General features: G+C 52.0%; 2 protein-coding genes and 1 pseudogene across 6 annotated transcripts; 2 read left to right on the forward strand and 1 right to left on the reverse strand.

Annotated features, from left to right (window-relative positions):
- The first annotated feature begins 3019 nt into the window (after positions 1-3019).
- On the forward strand, positions 3020-8166 carry C1QL4 (complement C1q like 4). The gene is made up of 2 exons (XM_061416231.1): positions 3020-5293; positions 7331-8166. Exons 1-2 carry the CDS (start codon positions 4757-4759, stop codon positions 7508-7510), a joined length of 717 nt encoding a protein of 238 aa, XP_061272215.1. The 5' UTR covers positions 3020-4756; the 3' UTR covers positions 7511-8166.
- A 618-nt stretch (positions 8167-8784) lies between these two features.
- On the reverse strand, positions 8785-15586 carry TROAP (trophinin associated protein). Of its 5 annotated transcripts, none has more exons than XM_061416228.1 (15): positions 15482-15586; positions 15054-15208; positions 14774-14960; positions 13962-14119; positions 13735-13872; positions 13460-13542; positions 12921-12973; positions 12342-12463; positions 11102-11218; positions 10912-10995; positions 10751-10810; positions 10353-10487; positions 9573-10206; positions 9101-9294; positions 8785-8954 (listed from the first exon to the last, which is right to left on the reverse strand). In XM_061416228.1, the coding sequence occupies exons 2-15, from the start codon at positions 15195-15197 to the stop codon at positions 8907-8909; spliced, it is 2157 nt and encodes a 718-aa protein (XP_061272212.1). In that variant the 5' UTR covers positions 15198-15208; positions 15482-15586; the 3' UTR covers positions 8785-8906. The 5 variants fall into 5 exon arrangements, with proteins under 5 accessions (XP_061272212.1, XP_061272209.1, XP_061272211.1 ...); XM_061416225.1 differs by having other exon boundaries at positions 15451-15553; XM_061416227.1 differs by having other exon boundaries at positions 15288-15550.
- A 1264-nt stretch (positions 15587-16850) lies between these two features.
- On the forward strand, positions 16851-18093 carry LOC133248658 (ribose-5-phosphate isomerase-like; annotated as a pseudogene).
- Positions 18094-23338: the final 5245 nt, after the last annotated feature.

Below are 23338 nucleotides of genomic sequence, written 5' to 3' on the forward strand. Positions count from 1 at the left end.
GGGCCGCAACTGTGTTCCCACCGGTGCGGCGAGGAGAGCGGTCCTCAGCAACTCCGGTCGGCTTTCCTGCCTTCCGCCTCGGGGGCACATTTTTCTGCGGTTGTCTTTGTTTCCTTCTCCCTCCTTTTTCTCTTCCCTCTTCCCTTCGGACTTAGCTCATCTCCGCAGCTGACTTGGGCCAACCTCCGTTAGCTAACTACTGAGCACCAGTTGGGTGTCAGCGCTGGGAGTGGAGGATGGGGGACACGCTGAGCCAAAGCCCTGCCGCGTTGGCCTCAAACGCATAGGTCTTCCCTGAAACCCATTCACATCTCTCTCCCCAATCCTGTCTTGCTTTTTTTGCCCTTCCACTGCCTTGGGTGTCATCTTTCCTTTTCAGGGCAGTGAAAAGGAAGCCAGGAGATCAGAACTCGAGTTCTAGGGCTGCCACTTACAGGGTGATACAGGGCAAGAATTTCTCCTTTCTGGGCTTCAGTTTCCTCATCTGTAAAATGGAGACAATATATCCACCCCTCAGGGATGCATCGAGGATGCAATGAGAGAACTTACTTGTAACAGCTCTAAAATACTGTAAGCACTCGATCATACTATTTCCCTATCTGTGTTATTCCCTGTCCTCTCAGGTGGGCAATTTTCCTTTCTCTTCATACCAGGAGTCTGGTACCATGCAACTCAGATTGCTTCCAGAACTGTGTGATGTTAGCATGTAGGGACTGAAAGCCAGAGTGTGTGTATGTGGGGTGGGATGGAGGAAAGTGGAGAGGAACCACAGTATAATGGCCCCGAAAGGTGGGGAAGGAGAGGGTGCATGGGGGAGAGAGGCATTTCCTTTTATCTTAATGTAACATCAACCAGCTGGTTCCTCTGCTCTTAAAGGTGAGGAAACAGGCTTGTGGAGGTTATCCTTCAAGTGACAGGAACCAATCACACTGCCAGGATCTTTCCTAGCACGAGTTTTCTATTGCTCATTTCCTCACTCTCTTTCTTCCCTTGAAGGGGTCTGTGACAAGGAGTGTGGGAGAAGGAATAAAAAGAGAAAAACTTCAAGGAGCCAGGACCTTTCAGCTAGACTTCATAAAATTTTAACAAGAAAACTTCCTCAGAGTAGAAGGGATATAGCACATGCAAATCATATGCTAATCACATGCTAATCTAAAGTCTAGTCCTCAGAACTCTGACACACACCTGGTTGTAAGCCCTGGGGAAAATTCTTGGGAGACCCCTGGGTTCCAGGACAGAACAGGTGAGGATGAGTTCCATTTTGTATCAGGTTATGGAGTTAGGGTTTATTTTACGATTGGAGAAGTGTCAAGTGGATACTTTGGGATTAGGGTCAGGGTTAGTGCAGAGTCAAGGACAGAGGGTAAGGCAGAATTCAGATTTGGCTGTGCTTTTCAATAAGGGGCACCTAGGGGACTCAAAGCCTTCCTCCCCTCTCCCCTCCTTCACTGCCCATTCTGTGCCCTGAAGCACATCTCTCTACCTATTTCCCATTCCCAACCACATCACCTCCCTGGGTCTCCCAGTTCAGTTTGCCCAAGGAGCTCTGAATAAATTGTTCCAGACCCAGCCTGGGCCCCAGCAGTTCCTCTTGAGCCCAGACACTTGGCTTCTGGCCCCAGGAGCACTAGCTGGTCTTGACCCTACCCAGGTCCCTCCTCAGCCGAATGTGACAGCTGCAGGGGAAGCAATAAGGACCTGGTGAGCTGGCAGCTTCATTCCAGAGTGTGGGGAAAGAGCAACAGAACATGAATAAATTCATGGAGCTGCCCCTCGGCTCCTGTGAGCCAAGCCTGCTTCCCCCACCACACACACCCGCTGCCGCCTTGCAGCCCTGCTGGTCACCGAAGCTCACAGTCTGGGCTGGGGACAGGAGGAGAAGGCAAGCTCCAGAGAGAAGAGGGCTAGGACCTGAAAAGGGCTGAGGTGGAGGAGCTCAAAAAGAGGGCCTTGGTAAGTCGGAGAGAGGGGTGCGGAGCAGGGCTGAGCAGAGAGGGCCTTTAGTGAGTGGGTGGTGGGAGAAGGGGGAGGAGGAGGGAGAGGTGGAAGGACCTGGGGTCGATGGGGCTTGAGGATCGGCCAGGGAGGCCAGTGTGAGCCCTGGCCTGCTCTCTCCTCTCTGATCCATCCATCATCCAGCCTGGGGGAGCAGATTTGGAATTAGACATGCACGGGGCGACATGGCCCTTAGCCCCCCGAGGAAGACAAATGGCGACAAAGACCTTGAATAAAATTTGTATTTATGGTTGGAGGAGGCCCCTCCCCCACTGACTGCCAATCCTTTCTCTCCCAACCCTTTCAAGCACGTAGGGGGCCTCCCTCCAACAGGCCAAGCCTCAGCAACCTCTTTCTTCCTGCACCATAATGGGCTGGAAGGTGCAGAGAAGGGGAACAGGAAACAAGAGATGAAGGAATCACTTTCCACCCAATAATCATGCCCTGATGTATCCTGGACTCTCATTTTATGTATTGTACTTTTACATTACAGTAGTGGCTTATCCTAGTCTCTAAGAGATCCTTTGCAGTTGTCTACCTCCAGGGCCTCCAAATATCCCAGTTTGCCAGTCCTGGGACTCCTTCTTCAAGCTTCTGGCCCCCGGAGACCCTGTGAGTAGGAAATTTCCCCTCGAGGGGCCAGATCCTGAGGAAGGATGTTTCCTCTTGGCCACCGGAATGACCACTCACCTCTCACAGGAGGATGCCTAGCACTGAATCTGCATTATTTGCTCTATTACTTTGCATAACCAATTTCAAATCCCTCCGCCAAGCATTTGTTATGTGAGGTCCAACTTCTCTGAGTTTCCATCTGACCACAGCCCTTTGAGGGAGGGGGAAGGGGCAGAGATCCTGGTGCTGGCCAAGGTCTAGGACAAGGGCAGTGGTGGGGCTGGGCTGGGCCTGCAGGGCCTTCTGACTCTTTCTCCCCAGTAAACTCAACACTTCAGTCCTGAGACAGGAGAGATGACATTTGTGGGGTACCACATTTAGGGACTAGGAAACAGACAAATATAAAACCTCCCTTCCAACAGCCCTCACATATATACACACAAAGACAACACACGATCCACAATCCCACTCACCCAGGGACACACAAGGCTAGGGTCCCATGGACACGTCCACACTTGCCAGCATACTGTCACAATGCACAGGCCCAGAGCCTACCACACTGCTCCAAGAAGCGCCCCGCCTCCGCGTCTTCCCCACAGTTGATATGTCACATTGGAGTCCGAACACGGACCTGGGTGTCTCTCTGCAGCGCGCCATTTACATTTCTCTCTCGATCTGTCAACCTGTCTTGGCTCCCGTCTCTCTCTCTCCGTCTCTGTCTCTCCCTCTCCCGCTCTGGGGCTGTCAGTGAGTCTCTTTTCCAAGCTTTGTCTCTGTCTCTGCGTCTCTATTTGGCTTTCCGTCCCTTTGATTTCTCTGTAGCTCCTTCTCTGCTTCCCTGTAGGTTTCCTGCTTGCTTTCCCGGGCTGGTCTGTTTTCTCACTCTGTTCCCTCGCTCGCTCGTTTGCTCTGCGCCCCTCAACACTGGGGGTCGAGGGTAGTAGAGGTGCCTGCAGATTTGCCTTTTCCAGTTCGGGCCAACACGTACCCGTTGAACCCTTGACCATATATTATTTGGTCATGGGCACTGAGTGGCAAATTTAGATTCTTTCCTAGTCCTTTTTGTTTGGTTGCGGGCTTTTTTTTTTTTTTTTTTTTGGTGGGGGTGGGGGGAGCCGGGGAGGGCTCATTTTTGCTCAGGAATCTACCTCTATCTTCTTATGTGTATCTCGACCGCTTTTTATCCCATCGCTATTTGTGGCCTCCTTCAAGCTCCGGGAATACCAAACTCAGGGTAGAGGGTGAAAGTAAGGATAGGGTGGGGGCGGTGAATCCCTGCAGAACTGGCTTAGAGCGGGTCAGGAACCGAGAGGCTGGGGGGACGCGGGACTGGGGCCGAGGCCTGCCCCGCCTCCACGCTTCCCTCTCTGGGCGCCAGGGGTCGCTCGGCAACCCCCCTCCCCCGGCCGCTTATAGCGGCTCCCGCCGCGCGCCGGCTCACACCACCCGCACTGCCGCCCAGGGAGGGAGGGGAGGAAGGTTAGGGACGCAGAGAGGGAGAGCGCTAGCAGGAGGGAGACGTGGGGCCAGGGCTCCAGCAGGGGGCTGGGGCCGCGGCTAGGGTAGAAAGGTGGGTCAGGGCTCGCCGAGAGCCAGAGCGCAAACCTGCAGAGGAGGTCGCGTCCGGTGGGCATCACCCGCAGCGCAGAGCCCGGGACGTCCAGAGCGCGGAGTGCAGTCCCAGCTCCAGCTGGAACGATCCGTCTGGGTAGCCGGGGACCTAGGCGCCGCCATCCTCGAGAAAGCAGCTGTCCGGAGAGCAGGCATCCTAGATCCGTTAAGAAACCAGCCGTCCGAGAAGCCGCCGATTTCAGGCGCCCTGGAACGTTAGATTGAACGAGAGGGTAATAGAGGACCACGGACTCTGAACCGTCTGGAGCTGCCTCTGGTCCACGGGGGAACCTCCGCCTTGACGGAAGGTTTGGGGAACGGCACCGCTGAGGCGGAAGCCCGAAGGGGTGGGGGTGCCGGGCGCAGCCGTCGGGGGGGTCCCGACCCAAGCCCGAGCCCGGCCACCGCCTCCGGGGCCCGCAGGAAGCCCCAGGCCTCCGGCACCATTGCGCCCAAGAGTGAGGAGGACCTGCTAGCCCTGGCCGCGTCGCGGCTGAGCCGCCGCAAGCGGGTGGCGGGCGCGGCCGTCGGGGTGGCCATGGTGCTGCTGCTGCTGGTGGCCATTCCGCTGCTAGTGCACAGCTCCCAGGGGCCGGCGCACTACGAAATGCTGGGTCGCTGCCGCATGGTGTGCGACCCGCACGGGCCGCGAGGCCCAGGACCCGACGGTGCACCCGCCTCCGTGCCCCCCTTTCCTCCCGGCGCCAAGGGAGAGGCGGGCCGGCGCGGGAAGGCAGGTCTGCGAGGGCCCCCGGGACCACCAGGTCCTAGAGGGCCTCCAGGAGAGCCGGGCAGGCCGGGTCCTCCGGGCCCTCCCGGCCCAGGCCCCGGCGGAGTGGCGCCCCCTGCCGGCTACGTGCCTCGAATTGCCTTCTATGCTGGCCTGCGGCGGCCACATGAGGGTTACGAGGTGCTGCGCTTCGACGACGTGGTGACCAACGTAGGCAACGCCTATGAGGCGGCCAGTGGCAAGTTCACTTGCCCCATGCCGGGTGTCTACTTCTTCGCTTACCATGTGCTGATGCGCGGCGGTGATGGCACCAGCATGTGGGCCGACTTGATGAAGAATGGACAGGTGAGATGCCCCTCTCCCACCCAGCCCAAGACAGGGAAGCTTTCTAAATCCCCCTGCTTTCAGTACACAACCCGAATCTCTTCCCCAAACAGCGTCACTAAATCCAAGAAGGACAGCTTGCCAAGAACTTAGAAATCGCTTCACTTAGCCGAAAAGGAATTGGGGGCCAGAGAAAGGAAATGACCTGCCCAGGGTCTCACAGGGACGTTAGGAATGGTGTCAGAATTAAAAGGCAAATCTTATTGTATAAGCAGATGCTACCTCACAGTCCATCTGTAGGCAACTTACACCAAACCTCTCTGGTATCTCACCCTGCCAACTAGCCTCTTTTCTCATTCTGTCTCTTGCAGCTCTGCGGGCCTTCAGGTTACACAGTCGCTCCATGGGCTAGTTCCCAGAGTCTGGCTCTTTCAAATTAGCATGGAATCTGAGTTTCAGGTGGTGGGCAGTTGGTAGCTGCTCCCGTGTGGGGGCATTCAGCTTGGATTTTTTAGGATAAAGTAAAAAAGAAAGAAAACACTTGCTCATTTCCCAGGCAACTCTATTGCTAGTGCCAAGGCCTGGGGTCCCTGGTTTTAGAGTGGCCTTTACCCTCAGCTAATACGGAGTCAGTAGGCAGAGGTAGAAGATGTGGCAGCTCAAGGGCCAGCCAGGTGGCCTGCAGGAATGAATTTGGGAGAAGGAAGGAGGCAAAGGACAGAAGCCGCGGACCCCAGCAGGGTCCTGTGGTCAGAGTCGGAGTCACTGCTGCCTTAGCTTGGGAGAAAAGCCCCAAAGACTCAGCTCAGGGTCTGGCCTCCGCCCCCAGACACGCAGCAGGGAGGGAGAGAGGCCTTGGGGTAGGGGTGGGGAACTGTGCCTGGGCTGCTGGAAGCCAGGGGTGTAAGGTTAGGGCTGAGCTGTGACCTCCTCACCCTGCTGTCCCATGGGGTCATTTGACCAGGCGCATCTGGCCAGCTTCTCTCAGCTGTCCAAACCCCAGGTCTTGCTACAGCTGCAGCACCTTTCGCCTCCAAGACCTGCAGGCACTATTCTGGGGTCTCCTCCCAGCAGAGCCACCCCAGGAACCCAGGGAAAGGGAGTGAGAGTGTGTGTGTATTAGACTGTAGAGTGTATGTGCATGATGAAGTGTGTAGGTGCGGGGTTCGGAGGTGTGAGAGTGGAGCGATGTCTACCTGCCTGTGGCACTGAGTAGGTGTGCCTGGTCTATGTGGGGTGTCTGTGAGGGGCCGTGGGGGTGGGTGTGTGTATCTAGAGTGTGTCAGTTCCCGAGGGGGGAGGGCCCCGCGGCTCCCACTCTGTATTCTGTGGTGCGGGCGCTGCGGCCCTGGGGACGGTAAATAGTGATTAGAATAATGATGAATAATTAATGAGTTAATAACCAGCCCCCGCGGGACAGGAAGAGGGGGGCTGGGAGGGGGCTGGCGGCTCGAGGCGACCTGCAGCATCAAGACCAGAAAGGGGAGGGGCTACCTGTTGGGGCGGAAAGCGACCCCCACGTCGGGGCACCCTCGGGGGCTAGGAGGGGCAAATATATAGACTGGCACCTTCCCACAGCCCGCACCCTTGCTTGCACACGTACAGGCATGCCTGTGCCCTGTCACCGGGGGATGGGAACACGAGTTTAGGAGGTCAAAGCGGGTTCAGAATCTTAGAAATTATTCTACAATCGAACTCTTATTTTTTAAATGATAATACTAATAGAAAATCTATATAGCGTTTCCTTTGTGCCAAGCAGTGTTTTAACACACTTCATATGTAGTAACTCATTTAATCCAAACAACCTGATGAGGTAGGTTCTATTATTACCTCCCACCTTATAGCTCAAATGGAGGACCACAGAAAGCGTGAAACTTGCCCACTTCCCGGCAGTGAGCGAATGAATGGCGGTGCCTGCGAAGCACCTTGTCTTTCCGGACCCCTGCAGTCTGTTACCAACGTATCGCTTTCACAGGTCCAGTTCCACCTCCCTGACTGAACCCTCCTCACCCTAGCTCCGTAGAAAGCGTGAGTGGGTTGTCCTGTTCTCCCTACTAGGTCCGGGCCAGCGCCATCGCCCAGGATGCCGACCAGAACTACGACTACGCCAGCAACAGCGTGATCCTGCACCTGGATGTGGGCGACGAAGTCTTCATCAAGCTGGACGGCGGGAAGGTGCACGGCGGTAACACCAACAAGTACAGCACCTTCTCTGGCTTCATCATCTACCCAGACTGAGCCGGGCTCCGTTCCCGGGCGCCCTCGCTCGCCCTTCGCCTCTGCTCCCCTCCCTACCACCTTCAGCTTGCTCCACCCAAGGCGCCGCCCCATCCTTTGAGAGCCTGGCGGTGGACCGACCCTCGGATACGGGAGGTGGCCTTAATGGGCGGACTCTTAGTGCTCCGGGGTGTAACTACGCGGCTGGGGAGCTGAGCAAGCCGGTGGGAGGAGCAGAGCAACTCGGGAAGGGACCACCAGCATCCGTGCACATGCCTGTGAAAGCCGGGGCAGCAGAGCGGCGCGGGTCACAGGTCATGGCCCTCTCTTCAGCCGGGAGCTAGGGAAGTTTCACTGGCTGTAGCACAGAGGCATGGAAAGCAGAAAACAGAAGGGAAACGCTGGCTTTGGGGAAGGGAGAACGCATCTGGGTGGGGGGAGAGGAGACGGGGTGGGCGCTGGTCCTGTCATGACTTCTCTGCCATCTCTTCTTCCCTCATCTCCATTTTCAGGCTTCAGGCTCTAGCTTTGGCAGTCTTCCTGTGAACTGGGGGAACCAGTTGGTTCTTTCTTAGCACTTAAAACTCATCCTGTACAGTCTCCATATTACCCCCATCTGGGTTAGGCCCTGGGGCTACAGCTGCTGCTGCCTCTTCCAATAAAGTAAAGTTGGAGAATGTGGGTGCCTCTTAACTTGGTGCAGAATAGGGGAAAGTGGCTGAACCCTTCCTCACTCCTCTCAAGGACCCCTACCCTATTACACTCTGTCAGAGGCCAAGGTTTAATTATCCCTGGCAAGGTCTGCCTCTGGGAGCAGAGGGGAGTGGCCCAGGGTTTCTACTCTGATATGGCAAGGGTGTCAGCTTCAGGAGAGCTTTGAGGCCTTCTACTAGAGGGGACACCAACCAGAGTGACACTAACAAGGGATGATCTCAGAGATATGGGTCTGGTGCTTCTGCTTTTTGCTGATGATGCAGGGGGGAAGAGTTCTAGGGAGCTCTATGTGATGAGTGAGTTGCTGATGGCTCCTGGGAGTGGCCAAGATTTCAAGGAGGAAGGAGAAAAGCAGGTCCCCAAAGTCCTACATTCACCTCCACCCCCAACAGATTCACTCATAGAGCCTGCTGGGAGGGTAGGGTGGACAGAGGTGGGGTGACCTGGTCAGTTCCTAGGTGAGGGAGTCTGGGGGAGGGGGGAGAACCCAGGGCTGACCTCTAAGTTGGAGAACACTGCCACCATGTGGACAAGAACAACACAGCAGTAGCTGGCCTAGGCAGGACCACAGGAAAAGACACTTGGACACTTTAGAAACTTTATTGAAGGACAAAAGGGTGTCAGTTCCAATCCACGGTGTGGAAAATAAATAAGGTTAAAAGGAAGGAGCAAGACAGGACAGGGGTGAGTGGACGCAGATGCCTCATGACGGAGAATCCTGTGGGGCAGCATCACCAACTGGAATAAAACACTAAGGAGAAAAAAGACTTTGTCACAGCCCAGCCATTCTTGAACTGTACCCAGCTCTTCCCACTGTAAAGAAGCCGAGGCCGCCCCCTGCCCCCACTTCCCACAGGCCTCTGTGCAGGTACAGCTGGCTGTGGACGGCAGGCTCACCAGGGCGTCCTGCCATTCCAGCAACATGGCCACGGGGTTGGTGCAGACCCTGGTGAGGCCTGAGGGAGGGGCTCGGCTGGTGTAGAAGGCACACTCATCGTCCAGGCAGGCCTCATGGAAGCCGTGGATGGCAGTCAGACATGCTTTGAGGCGCTGCCTCAGGGCCATGGTCCGAGGGGCCGGATGGCTGGCACCTGAGGGCCAGGGGCCATGGAGAGTTCAGGGTGGACTCTGAAGTCCAAGACTCCCACCACATACCGCCCTATCCCACCCCCCACCAGGGCCAAGCCAATTAGGAGTACAGGGCTGAAGGTGCCATACCACCCACCCGCCCACCCCAATGGGAGAGCTAGGCTGGGGCAAGGCAGGCAGGGGAAAGAAAGCATGGGATCATCTGGTGCAGGGCAGGCCCTGCTCCCAGCAAGAGATGATAACCTCCTTTGTTCACAACCCCACCCAAGCAACTCCTTACCTGCCGGGCCCGGTGAGGGCTTCAGAGACTGGAGTGAGCGGATAGGGGGGCTGGCACAAAGTGGGCGCTGGGAGGAGAAGGTCAGGCTGGTGGTCGCTGGAGCCCACTGACTGGTGCGGGGCCGTGGACTTGACTCTGGATTTCTGAGTTCCAGGGAGCAGGCTTCTGATACCCCTGGATCTACCCTAGTGGAGGGCTCTGGGAGTCCTATCTGCCCCTGGGGGCAGGCCTGAAGGGGTCCAGGTTCTGCTGGAGGGCTGGGCCCTGATGCCTCAGGCTGCTCCTGGGTGGAGAGCTCTGGTTTCTCAGGCCCCCTCCCATGGCAGGACTCTGGGGGGCCTTGCTCAGCTGGAGGGCAGGGCGGGGCGATCTCAGGCTCCGCTCTAGGGCAGGGATCTGGCTTCCCACACTCCTCTGGAAAGTAGGGTTTTGGCAGCTCAGGGTGCTGTAACAGTCCAGAAAGGTGAAAAGCCCCCGGTATTTTTTCAGGGGCATTCAGAGTTCTAGAAATCTCAGCCAGCAGGGGCTGAAGTTCCACCATATCCAGAGAGGAGCTTTCATTAAGGGGGGCACACTTGCCCTCTGCCAGCCCCTCCACTTCCTGCCGCAAAAGCTGCTGCAGGATACTGATGCGCTGTAGGCAGGAGAGAGCGTGATGTCAACAGTATGTCTGTACCCACTCTGTCCTATTCCCATGCCCACCCTCCCCCACTCCTATTTCTCAGTCCCAGCCCTGTCAGTGTCCATCAGCCATTGAAGCTGTTACCCACACCAGCCCACCTGCATCTTCAGCTCCTGGAGGTTGGGGGTTCGACTGGGGTGGGGTCCATAAGAAGTCGACACGGGTGGCTTCCCAGGCCCCTCCTGCAACCTTATACCACTCTCCTGGTCAAATAACCGGACTGCAATCTGCTCCTGCCACATGGGAGGAGAGGGGTCACATGAGGAAGCCAGGCTGGGGTAAGAAGAAGACTACTTTGAGTCCAACCCTCATGAGGAAGGGATCAGGTCCTTAACTGAGTGTCCCCAGACTTGGATTAGAAGGGGCAACAGAGAAGCAGGGAGAGTTGGAGGGTTAGGCAGCTTTTTCTTAAGAGCCCACCTGCCTCAAAAACGCTGGGCCTGAGATCAACAGGACAGAATCAGGTATCTCAGGATGGGGAAGTTCAGATACTTACCCAGGGCAGGGCAGGCTCTTCAGGGCAAGGTTGAGGGGAGAGGCCACTCAACCCTCGGGCCTGGGTCAGAAGTGAGATGCCATGACTCCCTGTACCCATCCATCATCCTCTTCCTCCCCCAGTCCTGGCCTAGGCCTGTGACCTCCCCTGCCCTCTCTTACCTGCTGAACTCTGGAGGCTGATGGGAGCGGTGTGAACTGGGTTCTGGGGCGGGTGGCAAGACGCCGCAACACTGAATATGAGATCTGGGGAGAGACAGGGGTGGCTGAGCAGGGACAGATCGAGACCCAGCAGGGATCCCAGCCAGACTGTTCTGCCCTTGCCCAGCCCCCAGTAGCTACAGATACAAACTGGAGCTGAGGGGCCAGGGGATGGTACACGCTGAGCCCGTCCAAAGGGTGATGGCCGGGTGATGGCAGGTGGCACTGCTTGGCCAGGGGAGGGCATCAGGCAGGAGTCACAGCTGTCCTGTGGAGAAGAACCAGGTGGAAGAGTGATCCCTCCCACTTGGCACTGCTCTGTCTTGTTCTCACTTCAGCAGCCAGTGTGATTCTTTAAGAGCTAATCAAATCATATCCCTCCCTTGGTCATTCCCCTCTCCTTGGCTTTCCACTCACTCCAAGTCATAGCCAAGGTCTTATGCTTGTTTATAAATCCTTACCCAGCCCGATTCTGTCATTGCTCTAACTTCTTACTTCCTCTCCTTCTTATTCTGCTTTAGCCTTGCTTTTTTGCTGATTCTTAAGCACACCAGGTAGACCCCCTGTGTACATCTGAAGTTCTCATGTCCTGGAACGTTCTTCCCTCAGATATCTGCGGGGCTCACTCCCTCAACTCTTTCTGCTCTTCACGTAGCCACACCTCAGTGATACTCCCTTGACCCCTGCAACTGCAATACCACCCTCTCCCTCCAGTTCTCCTTCCCTTATAGTACCTTGGGGGCTTCCCTCGTAGCTGAGACAGTAAAAAATCTGCCTGCAATGCAGGAGACCCAGGTTCGATCCCTGGGTTGGGAAGATCCCCTGGAGGAGGGCATGGCTACCTACTCCAGTATTCTTGCCTGGAAAATCCAATGGACAGAGTACCCTGGTGGGTTGTAGTCCATGGAATTGCAAACAGTTGGACATGACTGGAGCAACTAACAATTTAGTACCTTTTTTTTTAACAGATAACTTATAACCATCTGACATACTATATATTTTACATGAGTATTTATTTTCTATCTCCCCTTCTAGAATGTGAACTTATTTCGTATTGTATATCCAGAACCTAGAACAGTGCTTGGCACACAGTAGCTGGTCAATAAACCCCTGTGTGTGGAGGAAATGAACGAGCTGTCAGATCTGTCCTACTCTCAGCACTGACCTGACAGTGACCTAAATACGTATCAGACCGTGACCTCTGGAGACCTCCAGGGGCCAGTGCCAGTCTGGAGAGGGCTTGGGTCCATCTGGGACAAACAAGGACCCAATGAACATGCTGAGATCCAAGCAGGGACTGTTTGGCTCTACCCACAATCCTCAGTGCTGCTGGGGACTCCCTCGTGTACATCCTCTGCCCCTTCCCCAATCCCAGGAGGGTCCCATCTCACCCTGGTGTGGGTTTTATCTCGGGTTTCTTTTAATGGTACCCGCTGGGCCAGGCCGAGGGGGCCACCTCCTCCTTCATCTGACTGAGTGACAACTTCATGTTCCCCTTCAGGGAGAGAGGAAGCTAGGAGGAGACAGGAAATTTGCTGTAGTGTCTGAAACACACATCAAAGTCTGGCACATGGTTTTGCAACCTCCGGAAAGGGTATGCCAGTTTGACAGCCACCACTGCACCATCAAGCCTGGGGACCCATCCAGTACCCCTTTGAATTCAGTAGTCACTCATTAATCTGAATACCCTGAGTGGGCTAGGGGTGTGGTGATGGCTCTAAGCGGCTGACATAGGACAGTGAGTTGAAGGTAAATCTTGCAGGAAGTGGCAGAGAGAGGATACAAATGAGGACCACCTCCTCTGACACAAGTGTAACCGGGCAAACCTGTGGCCTATGAAGAAGATCTCTTCCTCTCTGTCTCCTCCTGATCTGGCCTTCCCGCCACAGCCCTCCTGAGCTTTCTCTCGGTTTGCTCCCTACAAGCAGGCTCCCAGCTGACGTTCTCTCCCCATGGCCAGACACACTCACCAGGCTGCACAGACGTCTCCGGAAGGGATCCTGAGGCCTGGCTCACTGAAGTCCTGAGGACAACAAGGACAGTGGCAAGCAGTCACTGAGTACCAGATATGAGCTGGGCACTGTGCAAAGTGCTTTACAAACATCATCTAATTCTCACAACAACTTCAAATGATGATACAAACATTGTCCTCATTTGACAGATTAAAGAAACTGAAGCTTGGCAGGTAAGGCAAGCTTGAACAACTTGTAAGTGCTGAGAGTCAGGAATCAAACCCAAACCCCATTTGTTCCCACAGTCTGTGCTCTAGCCACTACACAAGGGATGGCACCTCTCATTTCTTTCCCCTTCCGCCCCTCACAACCTGAAGAAACTGATGCCATATGAAGGCCTGAACTTCACTGCAAGGGTTCACCCTGGGAATTTACAGATTTTCCCCTCCGCCCCGCCCCCAGGCTGGTGGGAAGTCCTAAAGCTACCAGAGGGCCCAGCCCTGAGGGACCCTGTATCAGATACTGAATCATTCTTTTCCAAATGACCCCCTCCTTACTTGCTGCTGCCACTGGTCTCTCTTCTTAGTTCCTGGAAACAGGGAAGAGCAGAGGGGTGAGAGGAAGATCCTGAAGGTGGAATCTGAGCCACACAGGAGCAAAAGAAAAAGGAGAGTCAGAAGCAGGCTCCAAACCTTCAGGTTTCACCACCAACCCCATCGGCCTCCATACAACCCTTCTGCTTACCAGGAGCTACCTTCCATCCCAAGGCCCAGCTGTGTCCTTAGAAGGAGTTCCCAGGAACACTTAGTATCAGCCCCTTAAGAACACTCACCAGAGCCTCCAACCTCTGGGGACACAAGGTCCGACCTCTAGGCCCTGGTCCCTCCAGCCTTGAGAAGCAGGAAGCCCTGACAGGGTCCAGTTGATGGGTAGGGGTTCTGGGGGCCAAATATGCAGACGCCCGGGCATCCTAGGACCCCAAAAGAGACTCTCAGTACAGGCTCAGGATTCCCTCCTCAGCCTACCCCAGCCTGATCTCCTCCTATCCCGGCTCATTACCTGACCCCTCCGGATGGTGCCTCCCTGGGTCCCTCGAACCAGTACTCTCTGAGCCAGACTGGGCTGGCGCCCCAGGCGACAGCTCTTCACCCCCTCACCTGACAGGATGGTGGCCAGGGCTGCAGGGTCAGCCACAAACTCTATGGTCCCTGGAGCCTCTGCAAGGGAAAAAGAGAAGGAAAGGCGAGGAGGGATAGGAAGGAGGGGAGGCTGAGGGGCTGGGGAGCCTAGCATTGTCACCTTGAGGTGCATGAGCCAAAGAGACTCATATAGCTGAACTCAGCTCAACAAACATTCATAGGACTTTAATCTGCATAAGACACTATTCTAGACACTGCCACCCAGAGAAGAATACGACAAAGCCCCCATCCTCAGGAAGGTAACATCAAACTATAGAGGGGTAACAGATTCAAGTCAAAGTGTGGACATATTATAAGAGAAGTGCAGGGAATTCCCGGGCGGTACACTGGTTAGAACTCGGTGCTTTCACTGCCTTGGCCCAGGTCTAGATCCCATAAGTTACATCTAATAAAAGAATGAATGAGTGAATGGATAAATGAATGAATAAACAAACAAGTAAAGTTCAGCAAATCATTAGAACAAAGAGCAATTGATAGTGACTAGAGGAGCCGGATAAGGCTTTAGAAGTGATGACACATTGTTGAAGAAAAGAAAGGGCCTCTAAGAGCAAAGAGCTTTCTAGGAGCAGAGACTAGGAATTATAGTAAGCAGGAGAGGCAGGACTACAAAGCCCCCAAACCCCACTGCACCAACCCATTCTCCCACCCAGTTCTACAGCCTCCAACAGATACCTGTCTGGGGAGGTGGCCTAGGGCCCACATTTTGACCCCCATGGCTAGGCCTGAGCTCCTCCAAGGGGTTCCGGAGCTGAGTGCTCCCCACCAATTTCTCAGATTGCTCTGTCTGGCGTGTGGCTTTCAACCTGGGGCCTGCTGAGTCTGCGAGGGGGCGCTGAATACTGAGCTTCTGCCCCAATCTCTAGGGGAGGGGAGAAAAAAAGCTTAGCTCAGCGTTGAGGTGCATTGCTGCTTCCTTGTAGCTACTGTCTTCGTTCCCCCAGGCTCCTCTTACCTTTGGATCTTGGTTCTCCTGGTCCAGGGCGCTAGGTTTGACTGTGGGGAGAGGTGGGCGTCTCTGAGAGCGAACGGGAATCTTGCTAGGAGTGGGAGATACACCCCGGAGGAGAGGATCCTTCGGGGCTTGGAGGGTGGTCATGACGACTACAACTAAAAAGGAGAAAAAAGGATCAGGGATCAAAGGTCAGCCAGTTCGAGGCTTTGGTCCTGACATTCCAGATACTCCTACCTCCGCCCAAATCCACGCGCCCAGAAGACCCGGCGCCTGCAAGGGCGCTTTTCGGTCATCTCCTGACACTCCGAGCCTACTCTTTCGTCCCAGGACCCCGAACTGCCTCTCTTCCCTACGAGCGCCGGCAGCCCTCATTCCCTCCAAGATCTCCGTGCCGCACCTCCCCCTGAACCCCTCAGGGTCTCCCCCACTTTCTTTGCTTTTCCCCCCGACTCTCTGGGCCTCTGCTCCAGGTACTTCCCCAGTTTGTAAAATACGCCAAGCTCCTGATTGGCTCGTCTGTGCTCCCGCGGAGCGCGTGACGCAAGATTCAGCTATCCAATCTACAGGCCTCGGAGGCGGGGCCAAAAGAAGGACTAGTTGCCGAGCCGCTTTCTGGCCAGGAAAAAAAATGACCCGACTCAATCAGCCAATCCGAGAGTGGAGCGCGGGGTGGAAGAGGAAAGAGGAGACCGTTCTGAGGTCCAGGAAGGCGTCGGCTCTGAGTCTGGGCAACAACGGGCGCTGGCGAACTCTCGCGAGGTCTCGGGACTGGTGCGGGAAGGTCCAGTCTCGGCATTGTGGAAGGGCTTGCGTCCTGCAAGCTGACAGTGTTGGAGGCTGGCCCCAGCCACTGACTCAGCTCTGATCAGTTAGGCCGTCAAGCTTTGGGGACCCTGTCCAGACACTTTGTGGGAAAAGTCTGCCTGGGTCGAGGAACTGCCTCCAAACGAGCGGAGAGGTCTGGAGAAAATTGAACTAACAATAACAAAAATGAAAGGTTACAGTGAAAAAGAAAAAAGTTTTCCTTTTTCTCTTGCCCTTTTCTGAGCTCTTTTTTTTTTTTCACTTTAACTTCCGGATCTGTAGTCGGCAATCAAGGCTAACTTGATATGTAAGCTACATATGTATCTCCTTTAAACTCTGCGTGAGCTACATTGTGCACCTGTAGCTTCTGTTAGTTACATTCTAACTCAATGCTAATCACATCCTGTGTTTGGTGCTCACCTTTACAGCAGTCTTTGCAGAGCACCCCTTGTAGTTCTCTCTCTCTCTTTTTTTCTTATACTACAGAAAGGAGGCCACAGTACAATTCATGAAAGACAATGGACCCAACTGCTGGGCTACCTTACACCGTGGAGAAGGAAATGGCAACCCACTCCAATATTCCTGCCTGGATAATTCCATGGACAGAGGAGCCTGGTGGGCTACAGTCCTTTGGGTTGCTAAGAGTCGCATCAGACTTAGTGACTAGACAACAACAGCCTGACTCCAGTCTGTTACTGTTTTTGAAACAATGCAAGAGGAAAAAAAAATACAAGATCCTTACACATTTGTTCCACATCACTGACCCCTGACTGTGAGCCCTCATCTATATGATCCCCCAGATTCTTTGGCGGGGGCGGGAAGGGGCCACAGTTCTTGAGGCATGTTCTCCCCTCCAGGCTGGCCGAGATTTAAAGCCACCTTTCTATTTCCTCCAAATTCCCTCCATATTTTTTCTTTCCAGCTTCAGTGGACAGAAAAAGCCAAGGTTTTTGGCAACGTCAGAAAATTCTTTTTTTCACTCAAGCTGTATGAATGGTGAGGTATGGTCTTCATTTCATAGAAAAGAAAGAAGACTCAAATGAGAATCATTGGGGCAGTCGTGAAGAGGCGTGCAGCTCGGCCCTGGCAGCACAAGTACCCGGGGCAAGGAGGTTAACAACCTCTGCCTGGGCCCTTCCACGATGTCAAAGGCGGAGGAGGCCAAGAAGCTGGCAGGCTGCGCCGCGGCAGAGAAGGAGGTGAGGAATAACCAAGTGCTGGGAACTGGTAGTGACTCTACAATTGTCCACGCAGTGCAACGAATAGCTAAAAGAGTGAAACGAGGGAATCGGAACCACGTTTGTATTCCCACTTCCTTCCAGGCCCATCAGCTTATCCTACAGTATGACTTACCTCTCAGTGAACCAGAGATCCGCCACACCATCGATGGTGCTGATGAAGTAGATGCAGACCTCAACCTCACAAGGGCGGTGGAGGCCACCTCACCCAGAAAATTGTGGCCGGCAAAGCCATCCGTTTCATTGTGATCTCTGATTTTAGGAAAGATTCAAAGAACCTCGGGAATCAGTGGCACAAGGGGATTCCCATCGAGGTCATCCGATGGCCTATGTCACAGTGAGCTGAACCGGGACCCAGAAGTTTGGGGGTGCGATTTAACTTCCACTGGCTGTCAACAAGGCAGGTTGTGTGGTGAGGGATAATGGGAACTTTATCCTGGACTGGAAGTTTGACCAGGTCCACAAATGGAGTAAAGTGAACACAGCTATCAAAATGATCCCAGGCATGCTGGACATGGGCCTGTTCATCAACATATTGAGAGACCCTACTTTGGGATGTAGAACAGCTTGGTGAACAGGAGGGAGAAGCTGTTCTGAACTGGCCTTGCAGGAGTGTAGTGTGTTTCTCTCGTGTTCCCAGCCCACCTCGGAGGCGGCCACATCTCTCTGAACCTTTGCCTTAATGTGTCTGTGCCTGCTGGACAACTTGAGAGGGTGAGGGGTTGAGGGTTAAGTTCAGTCTTCTGAAGCACTGTTATTACATGTTTTTTTAAAAAGAGAGATATAAATGTATATGTGCTAAGGCTCTTCAGTCCCATTGGACTCTTTGCAATCCCCATGGACTGTAGCCCACAAGGCTCCTCTGTCCATGGGATTCTCCAGGCAAGAATACTGGAGTGGATTGCTATTTTCTTCTCCAGGGGATCTTCCCGACCCAGGGATCAAACTGGTGTCTCTAATGTCTGCTGCATTGGCAAGTGGGTTCTTTACCACCTAGTAAAACCCTTTATATATATATATATATATTTTTTTTTTTACTATTAAAAATACTCAGTTTTTAAAATAAAGTAGAATTCGATTTCATGTTTTCTATGAAACATTTACACACACACACACACACACACACACAAGGAAGACTGTTTTTTAAACTTTCAACTTGAGCCTGATGGTTAAGCTTCTGAATATTGGGTTTGCTGAGATATGTAAGTCAAACTTCTTTTGAAACTGGTGAAATGAAGGGCCCAGCCAGCAGCAGTTCCCTGATGCCTTACTGGAAACATGGGAGTTCTTTTACTTTTCTACCGCACTTTTATTTTTATGTTTTGTTGTGATTACACACAATGCATAGTTACTTGTTCTAATATGTGAACTACAAAAGTCTGGCAAGTGTAGGGGTGTGGTGTGTGGTGGTGACTCAGAATGTGTAAACTATCCCGGGGGGAAATGTGGGGGTTCTTCTGCTGAGGTCAAGGGATTCATTCTGACCCCTCTTGTTGAAGACCATTGGACAGAAATACTTGCCAGTACTGCCAAAGCACTGCTGTGAAACACCTATAAATGATTGTCTTTTTGTTGTTGATATTTTTTGGTCCCTTTATTGTTACTTTGCATGATTCGGCGTCAGAGGTTGTTACCTCTTCATATTGTTTGAAGGTTGAAATAAAACAGTTCAGTGCCAAAAAAGAGAAAAGGCCAGTATCATTGGAACTCAGCACAGCAAGCCTGGAGGACTGGGGAGAGGTGTGGCATCTGCCTGTTGGCAGGCAGGGGGGTGAAAACGAGAGAACCTAGAACACCCTGGTTAGGATGGGAGGGGTTACCCTCTAGTGGGGAATGGGCCATGGCTTCAAATGTGCAGGACACATACATTCTCTCCCTGATGCCAGTGTTTCCTATCGCACGACCCTGGAGTTATTCTTGAATTCCTCTTTCCCTCCCCTTCCAGTTTCTTCTTCATACCTTTTCATTATCTTTGGAACTCATTTTCTTGCTTCCTCCTCGTTACCTTCAACCTAATCTCCCCTAGAGGATTGCAAAAGCCTCCCACCATCTGTTCTCTCTTGCTGTCCACAATAATCCATAATAATTCTAGCAGCTAGAATAAGCTTTCCAAAAGGCGAACCTGATCATATTGCCACTGTGCCTTGACTTACCCCCGCTCCAACTCCCCGTCTTATATCACTTTCCCCTTCTTCTCTGCTTTCCAACTCCATTGCCACTCCCAATCCTTGACATTTGTCATGTTCTTCTAGTCTCTCTGTCTGGAACACTTCCCAGCATGCCGATTCACGCCTCCAAATTGATGTTCACTATTACTTTCTTATAGAAGTCTTCCTTGAACCCCTCTAGTCACAACACTCCCTAATCTAAAAAATGAAAGTTTCCTTAGTTATGTGCACTCAAAGAACTGTGTTTCCTCAGAGCTTGTATCTCAGTTGGTAATTGTATATTCACCAATGTGAACATAATATGTCATATTTATAAACCTGAGCTCTCCTGCTAGACCTCCATGAAGGTGGTGACCTTTTTATTTTTGGCTTACATTATGTTTTCAGTGCCTTGCATTGTTCCTGGCAGTAGAGGTGTTCAATATTTGTTGAATGAGTCAAGAGATGAATGAATAATTGATCAAATGAATACATGGAGAGATAGCAAAGACCTCCGAGAATATTTGAGCTTCCTTTTTACAACAGGGAAGGCTCCTTTAGTCACTCAGCACAGTGCTTGCAAAGGCTAGGAACACTTCTCCAGAGTGTCCAGAGAAGAGTAAGTCCTCAGGGGTAGATGGAACATGGGACAGTAGGTAATAAAACTAGAAAGATGGTCTGACTGGAGGGAAGGTGGGGGTCACCGCATTCCACTAACAGGTACAGCAAATGTACCAGATCCCAACTAGTAGATCAGCAGGGATGGCTGCCGAAAAATACTGTGCGCCTACTGTGTGTAAGGCCCTTTGCCAGACGTTCAGCACACAGAGAGGAGTAAGGCTGAAGTCCGAAGGGTAGAGAAACACCAAGCTGGAGGCTGGCTGCTCAGGGGCTTTCTACGATTTTAAGGTAGTCGGCACAGTCACAGTCCAAGTCCACACGCCGGGAGACTTGAGTTTGTCAGGCTACCCAGAATCGGTCTTGGGGTCACACTAATCAAATTTGTAAGAGAAATTCAGTGATTTACCATGAGCAACATACCTTCTGGTACCAAAATATTTATGTTTGCTTCTCAGGGCACTACCTTCACAGAATCAACATAAAAGGGAGACTGATTTTATACCATAAAAGCCTTTAAAAGAGCTGATAATCAGAGTATCTGCCACACTTATAATAGCATCTAACCTATTTTCTATAGAGCAGTCTGTGACCTGCTTCTGTTTGTCTTTGCTGGACCTCGAATATGGGGAGTTGGGGAAATAGTGTCAGACTTTATTTTGGGGGGCTCCAAAATCACTGCAGATGGTGACTGCAGCCATGAAATCAAAAGACGCTTACTCCTTGGAAGGAAAGTTATGACCAACCTAGATAGCATATTCAAAAGCAGAGACATTACTTTGCCAACAAAGGTCCGTCTAGTCAAGGCTATGGATTTTCCAGTTGTCATGTATGGATGTGAGAGTTGGACTGTGAAGAAAGCTGAGCGCCGAAGAATTGATGCTTTTGAACTGTGGTGTTGGAGAAGACTCTTGAGAATCCCTTGGCCTGCAAGGAGATCCAACCAGTACATCCTAAAGGAGATCAGTCCTGGGTATTCTCTGGAAGGAATGATGCTAAAGCTGAAACTCCAGTACTTTGGCCACCTCATGCGAAGAGTTGACTCACTGGAAAAGACTCTGATGCTGGGAGGGATTGGGGGCAGGAGGAGAAGGGGACGACAGAGAATGAGATGGCTGGATGGCATCACCAACTTGATGGACATGAGTTTGAGTGAACTCCAGGAGTTGGTGATGGACAGGGAGGCCTGGCGTGCTGCAATTCATGGGGTTACAAAGAGTCGGACACGACTAAGCGACTGAACTGAACTGAAGCCACTTCTCCTGTTTTATTCTATTACCCCCCCCTTTACTCCCTGTTTTCCCCCATAGACGGAACTATAATATGACTGATATGTTTTTAATTAAGCATGTGAATAAAATGGGGTTTCCCAGGTGGAGCTAGTGGTAAAGAACCCTCCTGTCAGTGCAGGAGACATAGAGACACAGTCGATCTCTGGATTGGGAAGATCTGGAAGAGGGCATGGCAACCCACTCCAGTACTGTTGTCTGGAGAATCCCCATGGACAGATGAGCCTGGTGGGCTACAGTCCATAGGGTTGCAAAGAGCTGGACACGACTGAAGCGACTTAGCACATACATTTATAAAATATGTAGGGTTGTATATTTGTTTCCTATTGCTACCGTAACAAATTACCACAAATTTAGTAACTTAAAATAATGCAAATTTATTCCCTGGGGGTCAGAAGTCTAATATCAAGGTTTGGCCTGGATTCATTCCTTCTGGGGGCTTCAGAGGAGAATCTGTTTGCTTGCCCTTTTAAGCTACTAGAGGTTGCCAGCACTTCTTAGCTTGTTGCCCCTTCTTCCATCAATTCTAACTTCTTGGTTCTGTTGTCACATTTACTTCACACTGTGATCTCCTGCCTCCCTCTTATGAAGACTTTGTGATTATATTGGTCTGACCCATATAATCTAGGATAATCTCCCCATATTAAGATCCTTAACTACATCTGTAAAGTCCCTTTTGCCATATATGATGTTAATAACTTAGAGATTCAGAGGATTAAGATGTGGACATCTTTGGGGATTCATTACTCAAAGTACTACAGGTTAATGAGTGTATGTATTTTTAATTTGCACAAACAACATTGCCGTGTGTGTGTGTGTGTGTGTGTTTGGAAAAGGAAATGGCAACCCACTTCAATATTTCTTGCCTGGAAAATTCCATGGACAGAGGAGCCGGGCATGCTACAGTCCATAGAGTTGAAAAGAGTAGAACATGACTGCTGCTGCTGCTGCTAAGTCGCTTCAGTCGTGTCCGACTCTGTGTGACCCCATAGACAGCAGCCCACCAGGCTCCCCTGTCCCTGGGATTCTCCAGGCAAGAACACTGGAGTAGGTTGCCATTTCCTTCTCCAATGCATGAAAGTGAAAAGTGAAAGTGACGTCGCTCAGTCGTGTCTGACTCTTCTCGACCCCATGGACTGCAGCCCACCAGGTTCCTCCGTCCGTGGGATTTTCCAGGCAAGAGTACTGGAGTGGGGTGCCATTGCCTTCTCCAAGAACATGACTGAGTATGTGCAAACTATGTTTTTTTTTTTCCTGCCATGCTGTGCAGCATGCAGAACTTCCTCTGACCAGGGATCAAACCTGTGCCCCTTGCAGTGAAAGCACAGTCTTTAAAAAAAAAAATTTTTTTTTAATTTATTTATGGCTGCAGTGGATCTTTGTTGCTGTGTGGGCTTTTCTCTAGTTGCGGCGAGCGGGGGCTACCCTCTAGTTGGGGTGTGCAGGCTTGTCATTGCGATGGCTTCTCTTGTTGCAGAGCATGGACTCCAGGGTGAGTGGGCTTCAGTAGCTGTGGCACGAGGGCTCCGTAGTTGTGTTTCTGGGCTCCAGAGCAGTCGCTCAATAGTTGTGGTGCAGGAGCTGAGTTACTTTGTGGCACGTGGGATCTTTCTGGATCAGGGATTGAACTTGCGCCTCCTGAATTGGCAGCTGGATTTTTTTTCCCACTGAGCTACCAGGGAAGCCTGAAAGCATAGTCTTAACCACTGGACCACCAGGGAAGTCCCATATGATTTGATTTCTACTCTTTTTTTTTGTTTGTCAACTCTGTTTCTAGGCTCAATCCTTAGTGCTGTATATAATCTAATTCATTGCTTTTGACAACTGCATAGGATTCCATGCTAAGCATCCATCATGCTTTGCTTATTTATTCCCTACTTCTACTAATAGTGCTAGAAAATCATCATATGTTGCCCCATGCAAACCCTCCATGAATTTTTCTGGGACATGTATACAGGAATGGAATTTCTGAATCATGAAATTTATGAAAACTTAGTTTCACTAAGTACTTCCAGACCATTTATTCAGAAAGTCTGAAGCTGTTTACACTCTTGATGTATAAGAGTGTGTTACACATTGAAAGTTGATAGATGCTTTCAGTGTTACTTGAAAGTTATTACCTCTGTCCTTTCCAACATTTGATATTGTACAAATGTCTAATGTTTACAATTCAATGCACATTAAGTGAA

The sequence above is a fragment of the Bos javanicus genome, chromosome 5, assembly GCF_032452875.1.
Source record: "Bos javanicus breed banteng chromosome 5, ARS-OSU_banteng_1.0, whole genome shotgun sequence".
NCBI classification, from domain to species: Eukaryota; Metazoa; Chordata; class Mammalia; order Artiodactyla; family Bovidae; genus Bos; species Bos javanicus.

Excerpts from the sequence above, each read along its gene's own strand:
- C1QL4 (XM_061416231.1), top strand. The coding sequence starts at position 4,757 with ATGGTGCTGCTGCTGCTGGTGGCCATTCCGCTGCTAGTGCACAGCTCC. Across the intron at positions 5,294-7,330 it reads ACTTGATGAAGAATGGACAG|GTCCGGGCCAGCGCCATCGC; the intron begins GTGAGATGCCCC and ends TCTCCCTACTAG.
- TROAP (XM_061416228.1), bottom strand. The coding sequence starts at position 15,197 with ATGACCACCCTCCAAGCCCCGAAGGATCCTCTCCTCCGGGGTGTATCT. Across the intron at positions 12,464-12,920 it reads GGAGACGTCTGTGCAGCCTG|CTTCCTCTCTCCCTGAAGGG; the intron begins GTGAGTGTGTCT and ends GTCTCCTCCTAG. Across the intron at positions 10,811-10,911 it reads CAGCCTCCAGAGTTCAGCAG|GCCCGAGGGTTGAGTGGCCT; the intron begins GTAAGAGAGGGC and ends CTTCTGACCCAG.